Source organism: Pleurodeles waltl, chromosome 4_1 (assembly GCF_031143425.1).
Source record: "Pleurodeles waltl isolate 20211129_DDA chromosome 4_1, aPleWal1.hap1.20221129, whole genome shotgun sequence".
NCBI lineage: Eukaryota > Metazoa > Chordata > Amphibia > Caudata > Salamandridae > Pleurodeles > Pleurodeles waltl.
In genome coordinates, this window is record NC_090442.1 from 662,110,750 (window position 1) to 662,137,251 (window position 26,502).

Below are 26,502 nucleotides of genomic sequence, written 5' to 3' on the forward strand. Positions count from 1 at the left end.
TGTGGGAGCCGAGTTTGACATAGAACTCTCCTTTCTGGTACAAATTCTGCTGGTTGAAGATCATGTTTTCCCTCTTACGCTCTCTGAGGAAAATTCTCGAATTTCCTTCAATGGAGAAACTGAAGACAATATTACATGCTTTGATCACTGCTAGGCTGAACTACACGAAGATGCTCTATTTCGGACTTCTGAAGTATCTAAGTGATCATCTTCCGATTGTTCAAAATGCAGGGGCAGTTTGATCTTGAAGTTCAATTTCTAAACATCTGACACAACTACACTGGCTGCCAATTCCAAACAAGCTGGCTTTCCAATGTGTTTTAGCTAGGTTGTACACCTGTGTGGCTGCTGTTCAACATGGTTGAAAGTTGGTGGTGTAGAGGAGGGTGGCGTGGACTGCTGTAGAGTGAAGTGGCATAGAGTAGTAGAGCCCTGGAGTGGTACACAGAGTTGCATGGAGTGGTATATAGCAGAGTGGCATAGAGTGCATTGGCATAGACTGTTACAGAGTATAGTTCCATAGACTGCAATGGAGTAGAGTGCAGTGACATAGAATTGAGCAGCTCACAATGCAGCACTGTAGAATGCCATTACATAAATTAGTGTTGCATAGTAGAGTGCAGTGGCGTAGAGTTTAGTGTTGCACAGTAGACTGTCAAACTGCAGTGGTGTAGAGTGGCGTAGAATACATTGGCATAGAGTACAGTGGCACAGAGTGGGGCTGAGTAGAGTGAAGTATAGTGCAGTGGTGTACAGTACAGTGGTGTAGAGTGTAGTGGCACAGAGTGGCATACAGTGGAGTAGAGTGGACTGAAGTAGAGTGCATTGGCATTGAGTGTTGCAGAGTATATTGCGGTAGAGTGCAGTGGTGTAGAGTAAAGTTGTGCAGAGTACAGTGATGCAGAGTGGCATAGAGTGCAGTGGTGTAGAGTGCAGTGTTGCAGAGTTGACAGGTATAAGGTAGAGTGTGAGAGAGTGCATTGATGTAGAGTGGTATAGAGTGCAGTGGCATAGAGAGCAGTGGCTAGAGTACAGTGGTGCAGAATAAACTCCAGTGGCATAGAGTGCACTGCTGGAGAACAGATTGCTGTGGAGTTCAGTGGCTTAGAAAGTATTAGCATAGAATGCAGTAGTGTAGACTACAGAGGCATAGAGTTCTGTGGAGTAGAGTGCAGTGTTGCAGAGTAGAGTGTTGTACAGTGCAGTGGTGTAGAGTGGTATAGAGTGCATTGACCTAGAGTGAAGTGGTGTGGAGTAGAATGGCATACAGAGCATTGGCATAGAGTACAGTGGTGCAGAATAAAGTGCAGTGGCAGAGAGTGCAATGATTTTGAGTGGAGTGGAGTTGAGTTCAGTGGCATAAAGTGGAGTGGTGCAGAGCGAAGTAGAGTGGCATAGAGTGCAGTAACAGAGTGTATTGGCATAGCATAGATTGTTTCAGGGTGGAGTGGTGCAGGGTAGAGTGCAGTGACGTAGAGCGGGGTACAGTGTAATGGTGTAGAGTAAAGTGGAGTAGAGTGCAGTGGTGCAGAGTAGATTTGCTGTGGCATACAGTAGATTGGCATAGAGTGCAGGGCATAGAGTTGAGTGGTACAGAGTAGAGTGCACTGACAGAGCATAATGCATAGAGTGCAGTGGTATAGAGAGCAGTGGTGTAAAGTAGAAATGTGCAGAGTACAGTGGAATGGCCTAGACTAGAATGGTGTCAAGTGCAGTGGCAGAGTGTAGAGATGGCTTTGCATGCATTACCATAGAGTGGTGCAGAGTAGAGAGGCATAGGGTGCAGTGGTGCAGAGTGCAGTGGCATGGAGTGGCGTGTAGTATAGTTTTGAACAGTACCCTGCAGTAGTGTGGAGTGGCGTAGAGTGAAGTATGCATGGAGTGGTAGCACATTACCATTCCAGACAACACATTTTGCACTTGAAATCACCATTACATTTGCACAGACATAACATTCCTGCTGTGGGCTAGAAAAAAACCTTTCCCTACCCCTAGTAACCAGCAAGATTGTCACATAAATCCTCTCACTTTGATGTCAGAGAAAGATTAGTAGACACCAAGCTCCCTCAGAAGACAGCCTGACATTTGATCTCTGTCAAATAAAGTCAGCAAATAGAAAACCATAAATTGTGAGTTACAAACTACCAAGCCAATGGTAAGCAATGGGCAGAATGCATTCCCAGGGAAGCTTTCTGAATGTCCCCAAGATGTCTTTAGCAAATCAGTCAGCTGTGCTGTCTGGTAGGCTTTAACAAAAAAAAAATCTGTTTAACGCACTAGCATTGACCCATAGACCATTTTATAGGACTTTGTGATAGGCTGATCCACTATCATCCCTACGAGGCTTAAGGTCTGACGATGCTCATTTTCAGAAGATTCTTAGGCTCAGGCTCACTAAAAGGGGGACATTCCTTCTCTCATTTAGTGGCTAAGGTGTTAAATAATATTTCCTCTGCCCTACGCCACACTGCTAATGAAACTCATTTCAGAAAGCAGTTGAATACTTGGTCCGATGCTGTCTGCTATACTCACTGCCTTGCTTTCAGCACCGGGACGCCTCTTGGGCAACTGTTGTGCTTTATAAGCATCCAGGAGGAGGAAGAGGAGAGGGTCAGTAGTGGAAAACTAATACAAACACAAATATCAGCATTTAAAGTGATTAAAATCATTTGCTTTTGCATTGTTTATTTAGAAGCGCTGCAAATAGGTACGTAGCCGGAGGGTCCCCAGCAACAAAACTGTCCCCCACGACAGTAAAGTCAGTCCCATCCTGCCAGCCCACCCAAATACCCAGCAGCTAGTCCTGCCCTGATCACTGTCATTTCGTAAACAAACCTTTGAATAAAAGTACGAAAAATGAGATGCATTTCAAAAACAAGCATTAGTAAAGCCAACATGCCTTGCCTTTGGGACCTCCTGGCTTTGCCAATGGTTTTTGGCCATGATGTGAAGCATGGTGAAAGAAGACAAAAAAGAAGGCCGTGGTTGCAGCTGCTCACTTTATTTGGTAAGCACAGGCCCCACACGTGTCCTTCTATAAAATGACACAGGTGCTCATTTGTAGGTCTCACCTACAAGGCAGCACATGTACTCTCTCTTGCAAGACATATCGTGGGCTTACCAAGAACATATAAGGGCATTGAGCCCACCTATTACTTACCATTGTTTAGCTTTCCTATCACTCATTTGTCTGCTTATTTGTGTCCCGTCTTGCCAATCTTGTTTTTGTCCCAAGAGCAACAATAGTCCAACCATTGAAAGCACTGATAATCAACAAAGGAGTCGTAAATGGTGTTGCACATGAGCAACACGCCCAATATCTGAAGCACTGTTAAAAAAACAGTGAATGACATATCTAGTCACTTGGTTATGACAGCAGACCAGTTCCTGGAAACACTGTTCTATAATCTGTCAATAATATGTAGAGTCTTCCAAAGGGAAAGAAGGCAACTCCCAGAGCATTGTTAAGCAACCAAGAGAAACACTATACAGGTACCAAAGAACGGAAACTGACCGATCCCTGCAAGCACTGTCAAGCAACCACTGAAGATCCTCCAAGGAATCATGGAAACCGAAAGAGTTCTGTACCCATTTATACTGTTATGTGGTAAAGGAGAAGTAAAAGAGTCCACCCAGAAGTGACGGAAGACCAACCCCTGGCGGCACTGCTCAGCAACCAGTGTAAATAATAATGAAGTGTCTAAAGGAGTGGCAGGGGCCTAACCCGTGAGGATTATCGAAGAAGTCAAGGAGTATTATATGGAGCCAGTCCATGATTGCCCAAATCCCAACCCCAGGATGCACTGTGAAACACACATTGGCAAAACCAGTAAGTCTGGTATTCGCTGTCAGACGTTTTGCTTTGTCAGCATATGTTTCGTCATATTTTTCTAACAAAACTATTTTTTGGTCTCAAAAAGTGCACTTTGCTATAGTAGGCCACGACACTGACATGAACTAGTCAGTGAGTGCATGAGTTTCTTGTGAAAGAGCAGAAAACTGTCACTCACAGTGAAGCTAGCCAATGATTATATTGGGCAAACACATTTCCTTATGATGTGTGTTATAGTGTGCAGAAGAAAAATGCAAATGAAACCACAACAGGCCAGTGAATGAAGAAGGCTGTATGAAAGCCCCTGTCAGTCAGTATGCAATATAATGCAATTTTACGAAAATCAATAGTTTGTGGTAAGTACCAGACCTCGAAAAGTGTTGGTGAAATACTTTAAAGAGTGATGAAGAGTGACAGAAACCCAATTCTTGGGAGAAATTAAAAAGAGTTAACAAATTACTATACAAAGCTGATAGCACAGATGGAAGCCCAGTCCAAGTCTTGCTAAGCCACCAATGAGTATACAAGTCTCTCCAGTGGGAGGCCCATGGTATAGACGAACAATTAATAAGTCATTGAGATATATAGGTCCATGTATAAATAGGGAGCACACACAGGAGGGATATGGTGCATCTCCCTGAGAAAAACTGGCATCAATGCATGGGTTCACATAGGGGTTACCAGAAAGGACATGCAGGCTTAGTTTAAGAGGATTAGAGAATACAATTGCGAAATGGCCAGAATAAAGTGATAAGAGTGGATGTGAGACAGACAGAAACTCTGTCCCTTGTTCCAATAGGTCTAAAAAGGGAAGACATCATAGGAAGATGCCTTCAACTCCTATATCCTTCACCAGGATGCTTTGCTAGGAGAAGTAAGCAAGGTTTGGCGGCCAGGTAGAGAATAGGCAAGAGTGGCACTTGCAACATGTCACGGACAAGGAAGAGAGGCCGAAAGCTCGGTGATAGATGGGAGCGGAGGGCAAGACCTGGGTCAAGTGGTTAACTCAAAGAGGGCCTGGTGGGCATATGGGACTGTGGATAAATGTAACATGCATATAACATTTCACCAACTCTCCCTCTGCAGCCTCAAGCAAAGTAGTTCCTATATACATAGAGTGCCATAAAGAAATCTGGAAATATAGCATCACTCATGCCAGCAATCTACCAGAATAGTCAAATTACAAGAAAGGCAGGCACATTTTCATATGGTGCCAACGAGATGAAGCAAAGGGATTTATTAGAAGGTCATAGTTATGTGTTGAAACAACAGGTTCCTAAAAGAACTGGACATGTGGTCTTCGACTTGTTGCCAGAGGACTATTTACAGATGGATCTGGTGGTTTGGAGGCTAAAAGCTTTTTACATGTGGCGAGCTGCATGACTCAGTCAATAGCTATTTGAGGTAGGCAAGAGCAGATGTAATACAGCTACATTTTTGGTATTGGCAGTAAACCTGGAAGTAGCATGAAGAACACCTAGAGAGGAGAGTTTGTTTTTCTGAAGGCTGGTGAGGTGAGCAGAGTCTTTGTAAAGCTGGGGAATTGTGAAGGTCTCAACTGCTAGTTTCAGTTCCTGAGGGAAAATACTAATTTAAATTACTGGCGGTGTGAAGATGAAATCTAGCAGATTTAGGCATATCTTGGTTGTTTTCTCTGGATCAAAAAGTAGTAGTAAGTTTGGAATAAATGGCATTGGTCACCAAGGTTTCAAGCCACAGAGGTTTGCCTGCTGGGTCAGGCTTTGAAATAAGTAAACAAAATGCAATATTTAAATGAATAAGTTGAATTTATTTTAATTTTTAGATGTTTGTGTTCCATCTATTTTGGCTGCAATACAGAAGGTTTAATCTTGAAGAAGAATTTGGGGATGTTTAGCTTAAAATATGTATTGGTGTCATTCATGTATTGACAAATTAAAATGCCAGCATCTCCAAGTGGCTCACCCAAAAGTTCAACATACAGATTACAGGATGGGTTCTAGGATCAAACCCAAGGGACACTTGCAAGAAATAGGAATGGGATAGGAAAATGATATACCAATATTCAATAGTTAGAAGCACCCCACTGCTCCCCACTCCACTTTCCTCCAGGGCAAACCAGTTTCTAGTAGTGTCCAGTAGAGTTTCATGGTCCATAGTGTCAAACATGTCAGTTAAGTACAATGAGGTGAGCAGGTAATAGTAGCACTCCTCAACACTGCAAGTGATATTAGTGATCACCTTTGTAGACTTTTTACTGTAGTCTGCAATGAAACATGACTGAAGGCCTGAAAGCCGTTCTCCTGGATATGATTAATTAAGTGTGACTACTCAAGAAAGAAAGGACCAGAGATTGGATGCTATTTCTCAAAGTTACAGATGTAAATTCTTATGGGTAGGTATACCATGCACAGATTTAAGAGAGTTTAGTACATCACTATTTTCAAGAGATGAGCTGAGCTGAGCATTTATCTTTGGCAAAGGCAGGACAAAACACATCACAGTATTATGACAGAAGAAGAGATTGGAGCGAGAATAGAGATGTGAAACAGGAGTGGAGGGGTTTGATTTCTGCCACAATTGAAGAGACTGTTAATTTTATAAGTGGGGAAGTATGCAAATTTGCTTCTTCTGGATTCACCAAGTCCATAGTAAGAGGCACTATTTGTTTGAGATTTAATCATTTCAAACAGTTTAATTGACCGATTCTTAGCAAGTTTTATTTGAGAGTTCCTGCAGAGTGCTTTGACAGAGTATTCAGAAAGTGTAGATTTTTCATTTTTGTTTGAATTCTGTAAACAAGAGAGAAGTCTATTCTTCTAGGGCATTCTTTGAGGATGGGAACCGCTTTAATGCTTTGGTGGTGTGCAGGGTTTTCCTGGAGAAAGGTGTGAGATCTCAGCTTTGATGAGTTGTATTATTTAAGTGAAGACCTGCATGACTGTAGGCCAAACAAAAGAGGACGAGATCAAAGAGTTCATAATGTCTATCTAAGAATCTATACTAACAATTCACAGTATTTTTTTTCCTTGGCTCTCTGCCCTTGGGTTTGGACAGATATGAAGAAAGGGATTTCGAGAGAATTGGACTAATTTACAGTAATGGTGTAAATTGTTAGTGCATGGTCTTCTTTGGTGACAACTAGTTCAAGGATAGAGCTGTTAACTTTTGTAGGTTTGTTAGAGTTAGGTTGGGCATGGCCTTCAAGAGATTCATGCGGTGCAGAATGGGGATGGGAACAAATCCTTAGTTGGAAGGGAAATCCTGGAGATGTTAAATCTGGAATAGGAGATGACTGGGTAAAAGTATCAGACAGAGAGGGAGGGAGAGAGAAAGAAAGAGGTTGAGAGAGTAAAAGCGAAGGAGATGGAGGAAGAGAGAGAAAGGAAGAGAAGGCGGGAGAGGAAGACAAGGAGGTAGAGGGAGAAGAAGAAATCAGGGCCAGAGAGAAGGAACATCCACAAAGTGCAATGAGGAGGTGTCAGATGATAAAGGTAGCATGTCACAGATATCAGGCATAACATTAAGTGATATATATTTTTTTAATTACTTCAATTATGTGAAGAGGATGTGTAGGTCAATATATGTATACTGGAGCATTGTTGCGAATGACATGCAATTCCAGTTTTCTCCTTTGGCAATCTTAAAATGTTCAGGGTGTCAAAGAAGGTAAAAAGAGTATTTTCCTAGATAGTAGTGTCATTACAGTAGATCACGTTAGTTTAGATTTCATCATTGTTTTGGTTGTATTTGTCTGCAAATATAATTGATAGGTAAGAAGAGGGTCTGGATTTTGGTTCTCATTGAGGCATCCTTGGAAAGCCTTAACAGGTTGACTATTTTAAAGATTTTACATCTTCAGCCATCAAATTTTTAAAGGGAGCATTTGGCATGGTTGTGACACGGAGCCTTTGTCTATAAGGGGTAGTTTAGTGGGAAGTACAGGTTACACTCAGCATGGTGCAGCATGTCACCCAACCAACACACTCCAAAAGCCACATTCTCACCCTCTTATTCCCAATATTGTTAAGCAACCAATGCAAACCTCCCACAATCCAGCACTGAAATGACCACCTTGCAATCCTAAACTCCCCGCTCAGAGTCTATTTAACACACCAAGGTAAATTTAAAAAAAGAACATCAAACCTAAGGATTTCAGACCAACAATCTAGAAAAAATAACCCTCCTCTCTTTCTCTGCTAACTCCACATCAGGCATTAACATCCTTTTAAAAACCTTCCAATGCTTTCAGAAAAACAATGTGCACACACACACACACCAACTCAAACACACTTCTGCAGGCTGAAACCTTTGGCACACAGGTACTCCAAACATCTCACCACAACAAACTCTCCTTTTGCAGACAGGAAAGAAAATGTAAGTAAAACAGAATTCTCAATACATGACTGAAGCCACTCCACACAACTGATCACATCAGACAAAGCAAAGTATCATAAAATCACCACTAATGAAGCTGCCAACAAAGGCAGAATACTCTTCACAACAACCAAACTTTGTACAAACCACCTACCTGAGCCTCCTATACCATACACCAGAGACAAGTGAAATGGCATCAATCATTTCTTAAGTGTAAAAATACAGACAATCCTACAGTACAATCACAAAGCCTCTTTTTCGTGACCCATCTCTTCTCTTAGTATCCTACATTGGTCTTCCTTTAAGGCCCTATGCCTCACTGATCTCGCCAATATACACAACTCCCTCAAAGTCATTTAAAAAGGAGGACAATAGTCTTGCTCCAAGCCTTCCGCAAAGGCCTCTCAGGAGAAGCTCTCTCACTGTTACAAGAATGTAGTCATTTTTTTAAATCAAAGTAAATCATTTGTCAATGCCCCTCTCACTCAAGGAATATTCTCAGAATCTCTCAAGATGGGGCAGAACCTCCCTCCCTCTCCTGAAGAAGCTTACACTAGCCCCTGAAGCTCTACTCTATAGATATAGAATTCCTGCTATGCGCCATTAATAACAGGCAGCTAGTCCAAACCTACCTCATTGACAGATCTAGAGAGATTCAAACCCCAACTTTCACACACCGCCAAGGACACGAAAATCACTCTCAAGGAATACATTGCCAAGAAAATAGACTGCCTTGTTCCAGTTCTCTGTACTAAAGAAAGTGAAACTGTTCTTCCCAGAAAGCGACTTTAGAACTGCTGCTCAAGCCCTCATACTTTTGCATCTATATAATAGCAATGCCATACTCCATGGCCTCTCAACTCCAGTCTGCTCTCCTTTAGGGCATCCTACATGCTTCAGCACATCTCATTTAGTTGATAAAGAATATGACCACATCACTCCATTTTGAAGGAACACCCTGCCTCCCTTTTCTGGCCTGCACTACCTACATCATTTGGTAAGCCATCAGAACCACCTTCCCATATATCTTTCTGACAAGCTCACAATCTCTGGTGGCTCTCAGCACACCCAAAACCAATAAAACATTGGAATGGTGGAAAACAAGTGCAAGGAAAGAGAAAAACAAGGCAACATGCCTTCTTCATCTATGAACCGAAAATCTAGAACATCTTCCTTGTATCCATTAAGATTAAAAAGAAATCGTGGCAATGGAGTACATGGAGCCAGGTGAGTTGAAATATTCAGGTTTATTTCATGAAAAAGGGAGCCTACATCTAGTGCCAGCAACTTGAAGGACACCCGTCTCCAACTGCCCACCAGTGGAATCCAGCGACCTCAGAGTACCAGCCAAAAACGTGAAACTCCAGGTAATCTTAGACAGATAATATTCTACAGAGAATCAGTAGGCATGTATACACTGCATGTACATTAGTATGACACTACATCATCTTCCCCTTTACGAAAGCAAAAAGAAAATGAAACCCCAGTAGCTTAGTACATAAACAAATTAAACTACATATGTTAGAAATGATGCCAACAAATGTCAAAAACCTTAAATCTGATAGGTAGATTGGTTTTGTGTACAGGTCTGGAAATTGCAACATCAGTTTTGTTTTCAATGTTCATTTTTGCACCACCTGACTCTGTTAAGACTGTTAAGACTGGATCTGTGTGCAAGGGTCTATCAGTGTAAATAGTGGGTCTCGCATTTGAAGCCTTAGATGGTTCTACAATGGATGAACCGCCATTACCATCAGGCATGCTAATCAACCAAGAACACCCGACTTGATCACAGCCACCTTGACCATAATCAAGTCTAGAATTTAGTAAAATATTAGCTTGTTCAGGCAACACTTTCACCAAGTGCTGCCTACTCCACCATCCATTACCATCAATAAAGACCAGTCCTTGGAAACGTTGACAATTCTTTGCAGGACTTCTTCATGAGTGCCCAATCTAAGTGCTATGTCCTTGACAATATGTCCTTTGTCAAACAACTCTTTGGAACAATTCTGCCAAGACTGAACAGTAGCTGTACCCTTTACAAAATTCAGTCTCCCAAGTATCCAATGCAACATTACTGTTCAACCAATCAGGACATAATGAAGATCTGGGTTTTCTCTTTCTCAATAATAAGGGAGAAACCCCATGTGTTACAATTGGGTGTGGTTAAGTAAGCCCAAACCTTCAACCTGACTCTTGAATTCCTGTTAAACACTAGGCCTATTCTTGTGTAAAGTGAAGAGTAGCTGGAAAACAGAAGGCAATTAACTTGTCGATAGACATTTACATTTTCTTAAGTCTAGACAAAATTGTCATACAAACCTAGCCACGATAAGTGGGGGAACACTATAATTTTTAACATCAATGTCCGTTGCCAAAGTGGTCTGAATGCCCTCCTTCAAAAGTCTATTCATTCTTTCCACGAGGCCATTGGATGTGGGAGAATATAAAGCCACTTGAAGGGGGGTATGTGATGCAATTCAATGAACTGTTTCATTAGCACAGATGTGAAATTTGATGCATTGTCAGTGACAAGGATAGAAGGGGCACCTTTCATTTGGAAAATTCCTTTCATAAATGTTATCACTATTACAGTATTAGGATAAGTCACAAACTCAAAACATAATCACTTTGAGAAGTAATCCACCAAGACAATCAAACATTTCTGTCAGCCAGCAACACCTCAAAAGGTCCTGTATAATCTAGGGCAACTCTGTCCCTGGGATCTTTGGGTAGGGGAACATCATGCAAAAGTGATTCAGTCTTCCAATGATTGTCAGAATTGAGGCACACGCTACAGGAATGAATCCATTTAGTTACTTGGCTATCCAGTGAGGGCCACCAGTAATAATGCTTCAGGTATTTGCATGTACCACTGATGTCCAGATGTCCCCCTTGTACTAAATTGATGAGTTTTGTCCTAATGGCAGACGGGGAATACAAAGATCATGGCGCATTAGGAAAATATTTACAATAGAAAATTCTTCAAAAATCTTTGCAAAGGGTCACAGACCAATATCCAAGGTTTGCATGTGAGGCCAACCCTCCATGATCATATTCTTCAAGTCTTGATCAAAATCAAGAGCTTGTAACCTTTCAGATTTTGAACTCACCCATTTGTCCTCTAATAAGTCCCCCAGTGATGCCACTACACAATCAACATCTTCATCCTGAACAGTAAGTCAGCTCTACTGTTTTTACCTCCAGGAATATACTTGATGGTAAAAGAAAATTCCTGGAGGCACACCAAAAGCCTGACCAACCAGGCTGATGATTTGCCAGTGCCATTTCCATTCAACAGATGAATAAGAGGTTTATGGTCCGACAACATTTTGAGGTTGGTCCCAGACAAAAAAGTTCTGAACTTCTCCACTGCCAAAGAGCACGCAAGCGCTTCATGCACTATAGTACTGTAATTGGTATCAGGCTGTCTGAGGGTATGAGATGCAAATGCCACAGTTCTTTCTTACCTCCCATCCACTCTGAAAGGACAGCACCCAGCCCAATTTGGCTAGGAGAAACTGTTACAAAACATATTTTAGTGATAAGCATCTTAATTTTAGAAAAAGCTTTCTCAGCAGGTTCATTTAAAAATAATTTGACATTTCTTTAACAAACAGCATAGCGGTTGGACAATAAAGGCATAGCCCTCTATAAACTGGGAGTTGTACTCGTTAAGCCTTAAAAAAGGCCAAAAAGTATCTTTATCTTTGGGAGGGGCCATATCCAAAATCATTTGCACCAAGGAAAATATGGGTTTAATTCCCTCACTGGAAATATGATAGCCCAAATAATATAGATCTTGCATTTAAAATTGGCATTTGTTGTTCCTCAATGGGATTCCAACATCCGTGAAAATTTTAAGAACTTTTTCTTATGTTTCATTATGTTCTTTTTTCACCAAAAATAAGGACATTTTCCTGGAAAGCTTGCACGCTTATCACATCCTCCAGGATGACATCCGTGAACCTATGAAACACACTAGCAGCTGAGGCTAGCCTGAACGGAAGACGTCTGAATTTAAATGCACTAAAAGGTGTAATGAAGGTGGTTAAATCCCGAGACTCCTCTGCTAACAGATTTTGATGATACGTTGACCGTAAACCAAACAGGGAAAATAATTTGGCCACCCCGAATATGGCTAGTAAGTCCTGCACTTTGGGAAGGGGCGGCAGTCAATAGTGATGTTTTTGTTTAGTGTGTGGAGATCTACATACAATCGGATTTCCCCAAATTTTTTATGAACTACAACAATGGGGCTTATCCCCACTTGGGTGAATCAGTTGCCCTTAAGACTCCCTCTGTTACTAGCCTTTGCAGCATTTTTTTTAGGTCATCACAAACACTCAAAGGGGCAGGTATAACTTTATGAACAATGGGCACCACGTCAGACTTAAGTTTAATTTTATGTTCAAAACCTTTGATGGACCGAATATTGTCACCCAAAACTTCTGGAAATGTCTTTAAAATTTCTGTGACAGTCTATTGTGGGTGAGGATTTAATAGCTTCCAGTGATGGGGTATCTACTAGAGAGAGAGATGTGTCACTATATAAGTGTTTGAGACCCCATTTAGCTAAGAAACAGTATATCATTACTACTGGTGTTTCAGAACCAGGAATTAACATGAGATCCAGCTTTGCCAAGTCGTGTCAACCAACCAAATTTCTGCCTTTCAGAGTGACATACACCTCTGCAACTGTTGTTCTTGCAAGACAGGTGAGAGATTCAAGGAAGTACCCCAATAAATGAATGTTCTGCTCCCCAATAGCTTTGGGGTGCACATCAGGCTTTTGAAGAGGCATTTCATTACTTCAGTGCTGATAAATGCAAACAACAGAGAAGATGGTCATAGGGGCTCCTGAATCAGCCATCTTTTTGAGGTTGATTTCACCCATAGTGATTTCACACCAAGGTCCTTTGAGATTTCCACTTACCACGTTAACATCAGAGTCTTATGAAAAGGAGCTGGTGAGAACAGACCAAAGTACTTTAGATAAATCATGGTCACATTCATCCATTCCCACATCCACACTTGGTTTTAAGCAATGGTCTGCCACTCTTCCAAACCGCTTGAAAGTGTCCCTCCTTTTTGCATTTGTTACACTTTTTTTTTCCCCCAAAGCCGGTCAACTTGCAAAATTACTTAGGTGTAATTTTGAACCACATCTAAGACAATTTTTTAATACATTTTAGCAGACTTGTCTCACATACACAGCATTTATGGGTTCTTCTGAGCATGAGTAAACATTGGTATGTGAACTACTTGAAACTTCCACAGCCATACGTTTGCTTGAGATCATGGAACAATCTATGGCCTTGTCAAGATCAATTGCTCCAAGTAGGGTGGGGTCTCTGTAGCTCAAAAGGCGTCCCTGTACTTTTTTGAAATACCATGCAAAGACAAATTGGTCTCTAATGCACTACCAAAGATACAAGACAGGTAGGTTTTTGAATACCTGCTACCCCGCTTCTCCCAAATGACTGAATAACAATGCTGCTTTCCTTACAGGTTCAAATTTAGTGGCATCAATAGTGACTAAATAATCCTCAAAAATATGGAACCATTGTTTCCAGGCAATAGGCAGCTTACCTGGGTTCTGTAGAAATGGCATAATTTGTACGGAAAGGTGCCGAGTTGACATAGAGGAAAAATTCTCTCAAATAAGCCACCAAACGTTAACAAAATGAGTCATAAATAGTCACATTGCCGATTAAAATGGTACTGTCATATCCATAAAGTATGTGGAGGAGTGTGATTCCTTATCATGATAATTGCATTGCTCAAAATTATGTGTGGCCACTACAGCAGAATAAAGTGTTACTGCCGGTTTTGAGATTGGCATAAACACTTCCCTGATCCAAGATGGCCACCCCTGACGGAGCTTCGCATGGTGACATAATCTATCGTGAGTCAGCGTATGACAATATTCTTAGTCTCAAGCTGCAGGCAAGTAGGAGAGTGAACCTCAAAGCTTCGCAAATCCAGGCAAATATCTACAAAGCATGCGATCTGAGCAGCGAAGCAAGAAACACAGCGCCCGAAACAGGAAGTGGCAGCAGGACCACGAAGAGAAGAGATGCAAGCCAAGGCAAAAGAGATACGAAACCAGCAGCAATCAAAGCTCAGACCAGAACATGGACTCCCTTGGGATGTGGAAATCCTTGTTGTCAAATGTGGCAAAGATGTACATGGATCCAGTTGAATTGAAATATCCAGGTTTAAAAAGGCAGCCCAAATCTAGTGCCAGCAACTCCAAGGACACCTAGTTCAACTACCCACCAGTGGAACCCAGCAACCTTAGCGTACCAGCCAAGAATGTGGAAATCCAGGTGAACCTTGACAGATAATACTCTACAGGGAATCATTAGACACATGTACACCGCATGTAAATTAGTATGACACTACAGAGATGAAAACACATTCATTTAAAAACCAGTTTGTCACAAAGCATCACTGAAGTGTACAGATATCCATGTATGGGGTTATGTATCTGGGCAGTGTTGTATTCACGCATGTGAATGGAATGAGTGGAATTGTCAGCACGCGAATGGAATTGTCATCGCATGCTCTGTGATGACAATGACATTCCGGAGTGGAGGGGGATTGGAGGAGAGGCAGTTGAGAGAGATGGTTGAGGACGGAGACGCTGGTGTAACCTTCGCAGCGTGTTTGTATTGTACTTCTGATCTGGAATAAATCGAGTTAAAGACTCTTCACGTTATCGGTCTTTACTTACACTACAACATATTTATGGCGACGAGTGACGAACACCAGCGATCTGGAAAAGAACTTCAAACAAACACGGGCGAGAGGTGATTACCGGATCCACAGCATACAACTTACTGATTAGGTGTTGGAAGGTACTGTTCAGTAATTATTTTGTAAACCTTGGCGTTGTGAATTGTGGCATGAGGACCTCACCCTGCGTTAACAACCCTGGCACCAGGCTTAACGTGCACGCGTACCTTCATTGAGGCATTGGTTGCTGGGATAATATGCGACGCTAAGCAACGTTAGAGACGTGCTTCCTGCACGGGGAACTGTTGCTAGGAAACAAGACGCCTAGCAAACAACGAGAAAGCTTTCAGCACGCGTGTGCTGCGTGACGAACATATTACTGAACGGATCTTGTTTATTGGAATAAAATAAATTGGTAGAGAATTACTCCACTTATCTCAGAATGGCCACGAATAACCAAAGCATAATACCGCCACCACAATTTTTATCACAACCAGGATCTCCATGCATCCCATGGGAAGAGTGGATCGACATTTTTGAAAACTATTTGGTGGCACTTGATGGACAAGACTTAAGACCTACTAGAAAGAAAGCTATTTTACTCAGTGCCTTAGGTCAAGAAGGTCAACGTATATTTAAGTACTTACCTTCCATAGTTCAGCAAGAAGATCAACAACAGATGGATGTTTTCACGGAAGCAGTGAAGAGATTGGAAAAACGTTTTGCGAAAGAATTCAATGTTGTTATGACTAGACATAAATTTTATACACAACCGCAACAGTTGGGAGAAAGTATTGACGATTTTGTTTCCAGATTGAGGGAACGAGCTACGAAGTGCCAATTTGGAACAATGACTGATGAGTTAATTCGTGACCAATTAATTGTACAATGTTGCTGTAAAAAAACGCAAGAGAGACTGTGGGCAGCGAAAAATCCCACCCTACGAGATGCTATAGAAATTGCTAAAGTAGTTGAACAATCTGAGTATTGTATGAGAGACATGGAGAGGAGGGAAAAAATAGATGCTACCAACATGAGTGCTAATGTTAATGTGAATGCGGTGAACAAAGTAGTTTATGAGGATAATGAAGTATTAGCGGGTGCAAGCTCTACACGCAAAAATATGAGCAAGACCGGTATGGGTGGGAAATTTGAAAATAGACCGTGTACGAGATGCGGTAGCAAATATCATAACTCTGAATGTAAATCTTGTTTTGCAATAGGAAAAGACTGTATGAAGTGTGGGAAGAAAGGCCATTTGCACATATGTGTAAGACCATGTCCAACAAATATAACGTAGGTGTGGTGAGGAATGATGCTGGTTGTGAAGAAGGACGTGATAGAGTATTAGCATTGGGTGATAGTGTGGCATCACATAAGGATAAGCCTCCGAGACCTACAGCGAATTTTATGATAAGAGGCAAAGGAGTACAGCTGATGATTGATTCTGGGTCACTATATACTATTTTACCCAAAAAACTATTTTTACAAGAGTGGCCAGCTGTCAGTCTTTTGCCCAAAGATATTAATCCAGGCGGCTATCAGGGAGAGAAAATTGACATCCTGGGATATATGTGGGCTAAAATTGAGTTTGGGGAAGGGCATATCAATGGGAAAGTATATATAGCCGACAGTGGTCCACCAATCTTGGGGTGGCATCATCAGTATGACCTTGATATTAAGATTGATCCACGAGCCCAGGAGAATGTTATGTTGGTGAGTAGTGATAGTGTGGATAGAATTTTGGAGGATTACAAGGAAGTTTTTTAAGATACCTTAGGAGAACTTCATGGCTATGTACATAAGATTAAGGTGAAGAAAGATGCTATCCCAGTTCAACATAGGTTGAGACGAGTACCAGTTTTGGCTCGTCAAGAAGTGGGGAGGATGATTTCTAAAATGGTACAGGAGGGTATTATTGAGCCAATAGAAACTTCCAGTTGGATTTCTCCGGTTGTAATTACTGGAAAATCGGATGGAAGTCTCAGATTTTGTGTTGATCTCCGCACACTCAATCAGAACATCGTAGTGGACAATTATCCATTACCCAATATCAATGAGTTAATTTTGTTGCTGCAAGGAGGGAAGCATTTCTCCAAGCTTGATCTTAGAAGCGCGTATCATCAGATTAAATTGCATACGGAGTCTAAAGAGCTTACGGCTTTCATTACTATGGAAGGAATTTTCCAATTTACGAGGATGCCGTTTGGCCTTGCATCGGCTGCAGGAGTCTTCCAAAGGTTGATGACAGGATTGTTTAAAGGGGTAGAGAATGTTATATATTTCCAGGATGACATTCTGGTATTTGGAGACTCAATAGATAGGCATAATGAGGTTTTGAGGTGTGTGTTGGATAAGATCAAGAGTTCTGGGTTAACATTGAAGAAAGAGAAATGCAGATTTTTAGTGAATGAGATTGAGTATTTGGGGTATACATTGTCTGAACAAGGTGTTAAACCAAAACCAAAGAAAAATTTGCTGGATGCTATTGGAAATGCACCCCCCCCTCAGGATAAAGATCAACTCAGGTCATTCCTTGGTCTAATAGAGTACTATTCAAAGTTCATACAAAATTTTTCGGACAAGACAGAGGAATTAAGAAAATTGTTACGTAAGGGACAAAAGTTCATGTGGGGTGTGGAACAAAATATTGCATTTCTGAATATTAAGAAAGAGATGTGTGAGGCGCAAGTTTTGGTTCCATTTGATGTTAATGCTAAAAGATTGATTACGGTTGATGCGAGTGCCATTGGTTTGGGTGCAGTGTTGTCACAAATGCATGGCAATGCAGAGAGGACGGTGGCATTTGCTTCCAGATCATTAACCCTCTCGGAACGTAATTATTCCGTCATCGAGAAAGAAACTTTAGCTGCAACCTGGGCGATGGAGTACTTTAGAACATATGTGTGGGGGCGCAAGATTATTCTTCGCACCGACCATAAACCTCTATTGAGGATATTGCTACCAGGAGGGGTGGGCAAAGTGTCAGCTAGACTGGCCAGGTTGGCATCACGGTTACAGGAGTATCAGCTTGAGGTACAGTATATTCAAGGTTGGCGTAATGTTAGAGCGGATTGTTTGTCTCGATTGCCACAAGATTAGCAGGTGGTGGATAAGGAAGGTGTGCAAGAACGTGAGGAAGAAGGGGCAGTAGCGAGTATTGAGGATGCGATGGAGTGTTCTCAAGGTGCAATTTCCCAACAGGAATGGTGTAAGTGTATGGAGAGTGACATCGCCATGAAGGGGGTGGTTAAGTTGATCAAAGAGGGTGGTATGAGAGAAAGTGCTCTTAATGTTCGTATTCGCCCTTTTGTGAAGGTGTTGGAAGAATTATCATTGACTAAGGATGGGTTTGTTTTGAGAGGGGACAAGTTTGTGCCTCCTGAAGAGTTAAGGATTAAACTATTTAGGTTAGCCCACGAAGGCCATTTGGGTCGGACATTAACTAAGAAAAGGTTGAGGGAGCAATTCTGGTGGCCTGGGCTAGATGCTGATGTAGACATATGGGTTGAGAACTGTAGTGATTGCAAAGAGGGTGAAAAGAGACTTAAAGTAGGGAAACAAAGTGTGGTTGGGTCGATACCTGACCCTGGGAAAGGGTGGCACACAGTGTGCATGGACTTCATTGGCCCACTTGGGGGAGTCAGTCAGGATGTTAGGTGTGCCTTGGTCATGGTAGATGTGCATTCACGTTGGTTGGTTGTAAAGTTTTTAAGGGATATTACCACCACAAACACAATTAAGGCAATGAAAGAAGTGTTTTTGGAAGAGGGGTGTCCTGCAAAAGTCATCACTGACAACGGTACGCAATTGACGTCGTTTGAAATGGAACATTTCTTAAAGTCATGTGGTATTGACCATTCTTGCACCTCCTTGTACAACCCCCAAGCAAATGGAATGGTGGAAAGGTGTAACCGTATGGTGAAAGGCATTATTCAGATGGCATTGAATAGCAGGAAAAATGTACAAGAAATGGTCAATGATCTAGTTTGGGCCTATAGAACAACTGTGAATGGAGGAACGGGGGAAACACCTTTTGTGTTAATGAGAGGCAGAGAAGCTGGGACAAAATTGAACCCTGTATGGATGAATGAATTATTTAGGAAAGTTGAAACACATGTGGATGTTTCACTTCCTGTACAAAAAAATGTGAAGGTGATTGAAGTTGGGGATTTGGTGAAAATACGATCAGGACGTGTGTGTGGGGGTCTTACAAAATTTCGAGGACCTTGGAAGGTGAAGGAAGTTCATGATTTCCATGTAGTATTGGAGAATGGTCAACGTTGGAACAAAAGGAGAATAGCCTTATATTGCAAGGCTGGTGGAAACCATGGTCCTGAATGGGGAAATGGAAATGTGGGGGGCTGTAATAGTTTCTTGTTTATGTCAGATGAGGAATTGACGAGGAGAGATTGTATGCATGATGAGGAACAATTATCGAATGGTTTGCATAGGCCCCCTACTGTTGATTTGCATAGGCCCACTTCCGCCATTAACACTGCCATTAGTGATGGTTCCCACACACGGGGGCTGGGTCCCAGATGCCGGAGGATTCCGGCTTATTTAAATGAATATGTCATGTATTGTGATGATATCTAGTGTGAAATCAAATGCACTATAATAGGGTGTATCATTTTTATTCGTATCATTTTTATTCGTTTTCATCTTTATTGTAGTTTGCTTTAACATTTGTTATTGTAGTTGTATTGCGTTTTCTCTTTTGTTTTGTGTAAAGGGAGTGGATATGTTGTATTCACGCACGTGAATGGAATGAGTGGAATTGTCAGCACGCGAATGGAATTGTCATCGCATGCTCTGTGATGACAATGACATTCCGGAGGGGAGGGGGATTGGAGGAGAGGCAGTTGAGAGAGATGGTTGAGGACGGAGACGCTGGTGTAACCTTCGCAGCGTGTTTGTATTGTACTTCTGATCTGGAATAAATCGAGTTAAAGACTCTTCACGTTATCGGTCTTTACTTACACTACAACAGGCAGCTATACCACCTTAGGGTGCAAATAAACAAGAAAGCAAGAACTGAGTTAAGGAGGAGATGGGTTTTACACATGATATGTTACAAATACGATTTGTGCTACAGTAAGTGAATTGCATGAAAACACTGATGTCAGGTCCAAGTCAGGGCTGGTAGACTTACCATAACTTTAAGAACAATTACCTCCAGTCACAGGGGAAGCACTTTACCATCTACCTTTGTGCAAATGGCCAAAGAGTATTTGACAAAGAGCACAGAAGGAACCACACTGCTGACAACCCTCAAGAACCAGTTATTGAAGAGCAAGTTCAGCCACACCTAAATCCCACCATACCTCTGTGGGAAACTGACAAGGTGCACTAGAAAAAGAAAAGTATTATATGGTAAAAGCATTTCAGATAGTCCACCAAAATCTACTAAAAGGCAGTGGGGATGTTCATTCCGACTTAAAGAGCTGGTACTATCACCCCGCTTCTGTGATAGGAATCTACTACCTATTAAGCATTTGGAAAGGAACAAAAAGCACAGTGTGCTTTAACAAAGTCTAGCCGAAAGACAGCACAAGGTGTCTTAGACGCTACAATTTACCTTCTCCACCCTGAATATTAGCAGGAGTTTCGTCATGATTTGGATCTTCGAAACATGCTCGATATTGTGAAAAAAGAATTCATGAATTTGGTCATCATTTGGTCAACCTGACTCTTGATTTCCTGTTGAACACTAAGCCTACCTCTGCCTAAATTGAGGCGTGGCTGGAAACTAGAAGAGAATTAACTTGTTGATACACATTTCAATTTTCTTAACTCTAGATTAAATTGTCATCCAGACCTAGCCACAGAAAGTGGGGGACACTAGAATTGTAGGTTCTGGACACAGAGACACACTAGTGCAGCTTTTTCCACTGGTGCTCATTAAGCCGATTTTTGCGCATTCTACTTTTGGAGAATTGACATTTCTTTGTGAATCATGGACTTTTAAAAATTGGCCCTAAATGGGACCCACGCAATATAAAAAATGGGATGGTTAATGTGTACATTATGGTCCACTAATGTAATTTTTTGGGTTCTGGTGATTGATGTGAGCCACAAGGCATTGTGTATTTGTTATGGCTTATTGTGTCACCAGAGATCCAAGATTATTTCATCAAATAAAAAACAGCTGAGGTTATAAGCCCATAACATGTAGAACCATTCCACTCTCCGTTATGTAAGCAACTGAGCATCAAGGCAGCTGGGTGCGAATTTCAATGTCAAGAGAAATTGACAAGTAATTATTGTGTTAAACACTGGGTGAAATGGGCAGTACACTGGATTACCAGGAACGATATGCCACACCAGGAACTATATGAACAATAAAAATGCTCTGTGCGTGCCTTTATTTGCCTAAGCATGTACTGCAATTTTACTGCACTGAATGGATTACAGCAGCTAACAGAATTACGGATGTATATATTTTGTATGTAGAAAAATAACTGTTCAATCAATGAACCTCAAATGTACATGCAGGAACCAGTTCATTAAGTAATCGCTCAGAGCTCAAAATGACTCACCCATTTTCTTGGTCGTCCTCTAGGTCGTTTCTCTCCACTTGCCTCTTTCTAGAATGTCACAGAAAACAGTGAAAAGAGCATATTTTGAGTAGCCATTACACTTCAGGACATAGCTTCTTTGAATATGTTACATTACTTCTTATTGGCATAGGTCGTGTCTGTGGTGTTGCCATGCAAAACCACCACCATACGCCGCCAACAGTATATATTTGTGGTTGCTGACCGCCTTTGAGAGAGGTCTGTCTTTTACTATTTTAACTGGATTTAAATGACATGTTCTCAGCTTTTTGCCAGGATTCTTTCCTTAAAAAGTGTGTCTCCCGTGTAGTGTGTAAGTTAGTGATAAACCACTTGAAATGTGCGTGGGTGGCTTGTCTACGACCCCTTTATGGTATATTCTGTGAAGCACGTTGCTTTAGAGGACATAAAACTGTAAACAACACAGGTGCATATGCATACAGAAAGGCAGTTCTTCGGGAAGCAAAGGGAAATGTAGAATATAAAATCACATTTCTGCAGCTGCGTATGTTTAACGTGCATTAAAGGTCAACTCTGCTCGACATTTGCAAATAACTTGTTCATAAAAAATGTAACCTTGAAGAAAAAAAACATTAGTTGAGAGAAAATCAGGTGATGAGTGAATACAAAAAATGCTGCCTTTCTCTGCCACTGTGTTCATTAGGAATGGTTACTAACATAAACAGAAAAAAACCCATAACCGCGGTCGTTCCAAAGCTGTGCGTTAATTACGAATATACAATAATTTTACAGATATTTTACAAAGCAAAGAAACAAGGTAAAAAAGGGGCTAGGCAGGTAATAGACTAGTTTGACGTCATTGGTGAGGGTTTATGTTGCCTTTTGGTTATTTGAATTATATAACAAAAACAAGTTATGGTGGATAAACGAGAGGGAACTATATAGTTTTTCTTCCCCTTGAAACCTAAATGAGGGGAAGTCAAGAACATTCCACCCATTCTAAATTCAGAAATAATGGTATCCTGTGGGTCTTCTTCTGCTAGAGGGAAGGGTCAGAAAAGAAGAAATCTGCTGTATACTGCTCTCCACACCACAGAATCGGAACTACGCTGCATTTAAGATCGACGTATAGGCAGTCGTATAGGGAGGTAATTAAAGCAATGTAAAAAGTTACCTGTTATAATAACGTTCATGATCCTTTACAGAGTGGGTGGAGGGGGCTACTGTAGTCAATAAAGAGGCTTTCTAATGTGCCAATATGTGCGTTTTTTCTACAGAGGTCAATAAACAAAAATATAATATATGTGATAAAGTGCCCTCTCGGTACACCATAACGATATTGCAGGCCACTGAAGGGTTCTAGGACTATACAGGGAGTGCAGAATTATTAGGCAAGTTGTATTTTTGAGGATTAATTTTATTATTGAACAACAACCATGTTCTCAATGAACCCAAAAAACGTATTAATATCAAAGCTGAATATTTTTGGAAGTAGTTTTTAGTTTGTTTTTAGTTTTAGCTATGTTAGGGGGATATCTGTGTGTGCAGGTGACTATCACTGTGCATAATTATTAGGCAACTTAACAAAAAAAAATATATACCCAGTTCAATTATTTATTATTACCAGTGAAACCAATATAACATCTCAACATTCACAAATATACATTTCTGACATTCAAAAACAAAACAAAAACAAATCAGTGACCAATATAGCCACCTTTCTTTGCAAGGACACTCAAAAGCCTGCCATCCATGGATTCTGTCAGTGTTTTGATCTGTTCACCATCAACATTGCGTGCAGCAGCAACCACAGCCTCCCAGACACTGTTCAGAGAGGTGTACTGTTTTCCCTCCTTGTAAATCTCACATCTGATGATGGACCACAGGTTCTCAATGGGGTTCAGATCAGGTGAACAAGGAGGCCATGTCATTAGATTTCTTTCTTTTATACCCTTTCTTGCCAGCCACGCTGTGGAGTACTTGGACGCGTGTGATGGAGCATTGTCCTGCATGAAAATCATGTTTTTCTTGAAGGATGCAGACTTCTTCCTGTACCACTGCTTGAAGAAGGTGTCTTCCAGGAACTGGCAGTAGGACTGGGAGTTGAGCTTGACTCCATCCTCAACCCGAAAAGGCCCCACAAGCTCATCTTTGATGATACCAGCCCAAACCAGTACTCCACCTCCACCTTGCTGGCGTCTGAGTCGGACTGGAGCTCTCTGCCCTTTACCAATCCAGCCACGGGCCCATCCATCTGGCCCATCAAGACTCACTCTCATTTCATCAGTCCATAAAACCTTAGAAAAATCAGTCTTGAGATATTTCTTGGCCCAGTCTTGACGTTTCAGCTTGTGTGTCTTGTTCAGTGGTGGTCGTCTTTCAGCCTTTCTTACCTTGGCCATGTCTCTGAGTATTGCACACCTTGTGCTTTTGGGCACTCCAGTGATGTTGCAGCTCTGAAATATGGCCAAACTGGTGGCAAGTGGCATCGTGGCAGCTGCACGCTTGACTTTTCTCAGTTCATGGGCAGTTATTTTGCGCCTTGGTTTTTCCACACGCTTCTTGCGACCCTGTTGACTATTTTGAATGAAACGCTTGATTGTTCGATGATCACGCTTCAGAAGCTTTGCAATTTTAAGAGTGCTGCATCCCTCTGCAAGATATCTCACTATTTTTGACTTTTCTGAGCCTGTCAAGTCCTTCTTTTGACCCATTTTGCCAAAGGAAAGGAAGTTGCCTAATAATTATGCACACCTGATATAGGGTGTTGATGTCATTAGACCACACCCCTTCTCATTACAGAGATGCACATCACCTAATATGCTTAATTGGTAGTAGGCTTTCAAGCCTATACAGCTTGGAGTAAGACAACATGCATAAAGAGGATGATGTGGTCAAAATACTCATTTGCCTAATAATTCTGCACTCCCTGTAAAGATCATAAGGATATTGCAGGCCACTGAAGGGTTCTAGGACTATAAAGATCATAAGGATATTGCAGGCCACTGAAGGGTTCTATGACTATTAAGAGGAAGAGGAATGAGGCCAAATGCAAAGTTCTTTTATGAGGTCATGAAAAAGAGTAACTTACAATATCTTTTTAATGTACGGCAGAGGGTGTTTTATTTCTTGTTATGCATGGACATACTATCACCCTTCCAACAAACTACTTAAACCCTGGGCGTTTTGCTCTTTCACATTGATTACAGACAAGAAGAATACAAGCAGATTGTGTACTGAGAAATTGAACACACCAAAAAGCAGTTTAAATGTTTTGAAAAAAAGGTATTGGAATCAGTATAATGTAAGTCAGGTTAAACAATTACTATGGCTCAGACTGTGTAGAAGCATGCAGAGATTCTATCGTTCTTTCAATGACCTATCGTGTGGAAAAAACGTGTTGCCATAGAAATCTTGTTTCTGCTACTCAGCTTTAAAGTAAGAAAAACAGGCCCGGAGAGTGAAAGGCAAGTTTTCGCTTTCATTGCTGTGTTTATACTGCGGCTGTAATGATGCTACATGACCCCCCTCTCGCATGGCTGCTGTCAGCAGGCACTGAGTCAGAACTCAGTTATGTCATTACTTTAGTACATGTGACTAGAGACATCACAACCCTTCAGTAGAAAGGAAATCATAGATAACACAAGAGCACTGTAGTGAACTCTAGGCAGTGCTATCAAGCCCAGTAACAGTGGCCCAATGAGGAAGAACTGCACCGACGACAATGTCCATAGTCCCTACTTCTCCCATCCATGGGAGGATCGGACACCCATTGCATACCAAAGAAGTGGTGGGTGAGGCCACGGTTCTCTCTAGCTGTACGAGCTGCTCTCCAGCACACCTACAGGTGTGGTGGAACTGCACACCCTTTCTCCTCTCATGCCACACTTGGTTCCACGTAGGTGAATCCCCCAGCACAGGATTTGTAATATGGCTACATAACACTTATTCTTGCTGAATAGCTTTGCTCACTGCCGTGAAGCTTTGAAATTGACCAATGCACCTCACAATACCACATTACCCCCTGTAGCGCATACCTCACATAATTAAAAGGGAAGCCCACAGTAAATACACAGAGCAAAAGCTACTCAGGTCATGGTGCCTCAGATAACTTTGGTCCTCATTGTATCTCGCGCGATGGGATGAAAGACTGAAGTAACCTTGAAGAGATTTGCAGCGCATCTGCCGCCTATGTATTCTCTGCAAAGAGTTTAGGGAACTTATCTTTAGATAACAAGCACCTGCACCCGCTTCTTGCTGATGGCTTGTATGCCTTCCAGATGAGTCAGAGTTTTTTTCCCCTCAATATATAATGAGCGAATAGGTTTTCAAAATGCTGTTGCTAATTTCCTGAAGCTCTGCATCCTCAAGTTCGAGCCAAACGGGAGCAGAGTATTTAATAGCCATAAATATTTCACTAAGGTCTAGACATATGTGGTTGGAGAACAGCACCCATACTACAACATGTTTGTATAACCTACATTTGAGGAACACACGAGGTTGTTCACGGGTGCCAGTTTTCACGGTAGATGAAATTAGTTTACTATGCAACTCGCTTATTGGCAAACTACCGTGTTGCAGCAACCAGAAGTGAGGCCTACTGCAGCTCACACAGTGATGGTGCCTGGGCCTAGAATACATAGTACAAATACTGTAGGCACCATGTACTAGCTGCAGTGTGGGTCGTGTAGCTAATGTGGACCTTTAGACCAGAGAAAATGTGCTCTTGATAAGTCTACTTTTGTCACTATTGCAGGGCATGTTGTAGCGGGTCTCTGGTGATTTCACAATAAGCATCTTGACTATGATCCAATCTTCAATCTCCAAAATTCTTGGGTTGCAACATGCGCTCATAAAATTGGGCATGACATACTGATGTCGTGCAACAACACTTACCATCTGAGTTATCTGGAAATGAAAGGGCCATGATCACAGATATTAACTATTGTGTTTTAAGGGTGCTTCAAGACACTAGAAGTGGTCTTTGCCACACTCAGCTCTCAAAGTGGTTGCATGAGGGTGCTAGACTGGAACACTGGATCATAAGCC

At 41.6% G+C, this 26,502-nt stretch overlaps 1 protein-coding gene across 1 annotated transcript in view; it reads right to left on the reverse strand.

Moving 5' to 3' along the window:
- Positions 1-26,502, reverse strand: part of HMGA2 (high mobility group AT-hook 2) — a 244,343-nt gene that overhangs the window by 171,303 nt on the left and 46,538 nt on the right. The window contains exon 3 of the mRNA XM_069229146.1: positions 21,475-21,522. Within this exon, the coding sequence (XP_069085247.1) occupies positions 21,475-21,522 (48 nt within the window). The remainder of the gene's footprint in view (positions 1-21,474; positions 21,523-26,502) is intronic.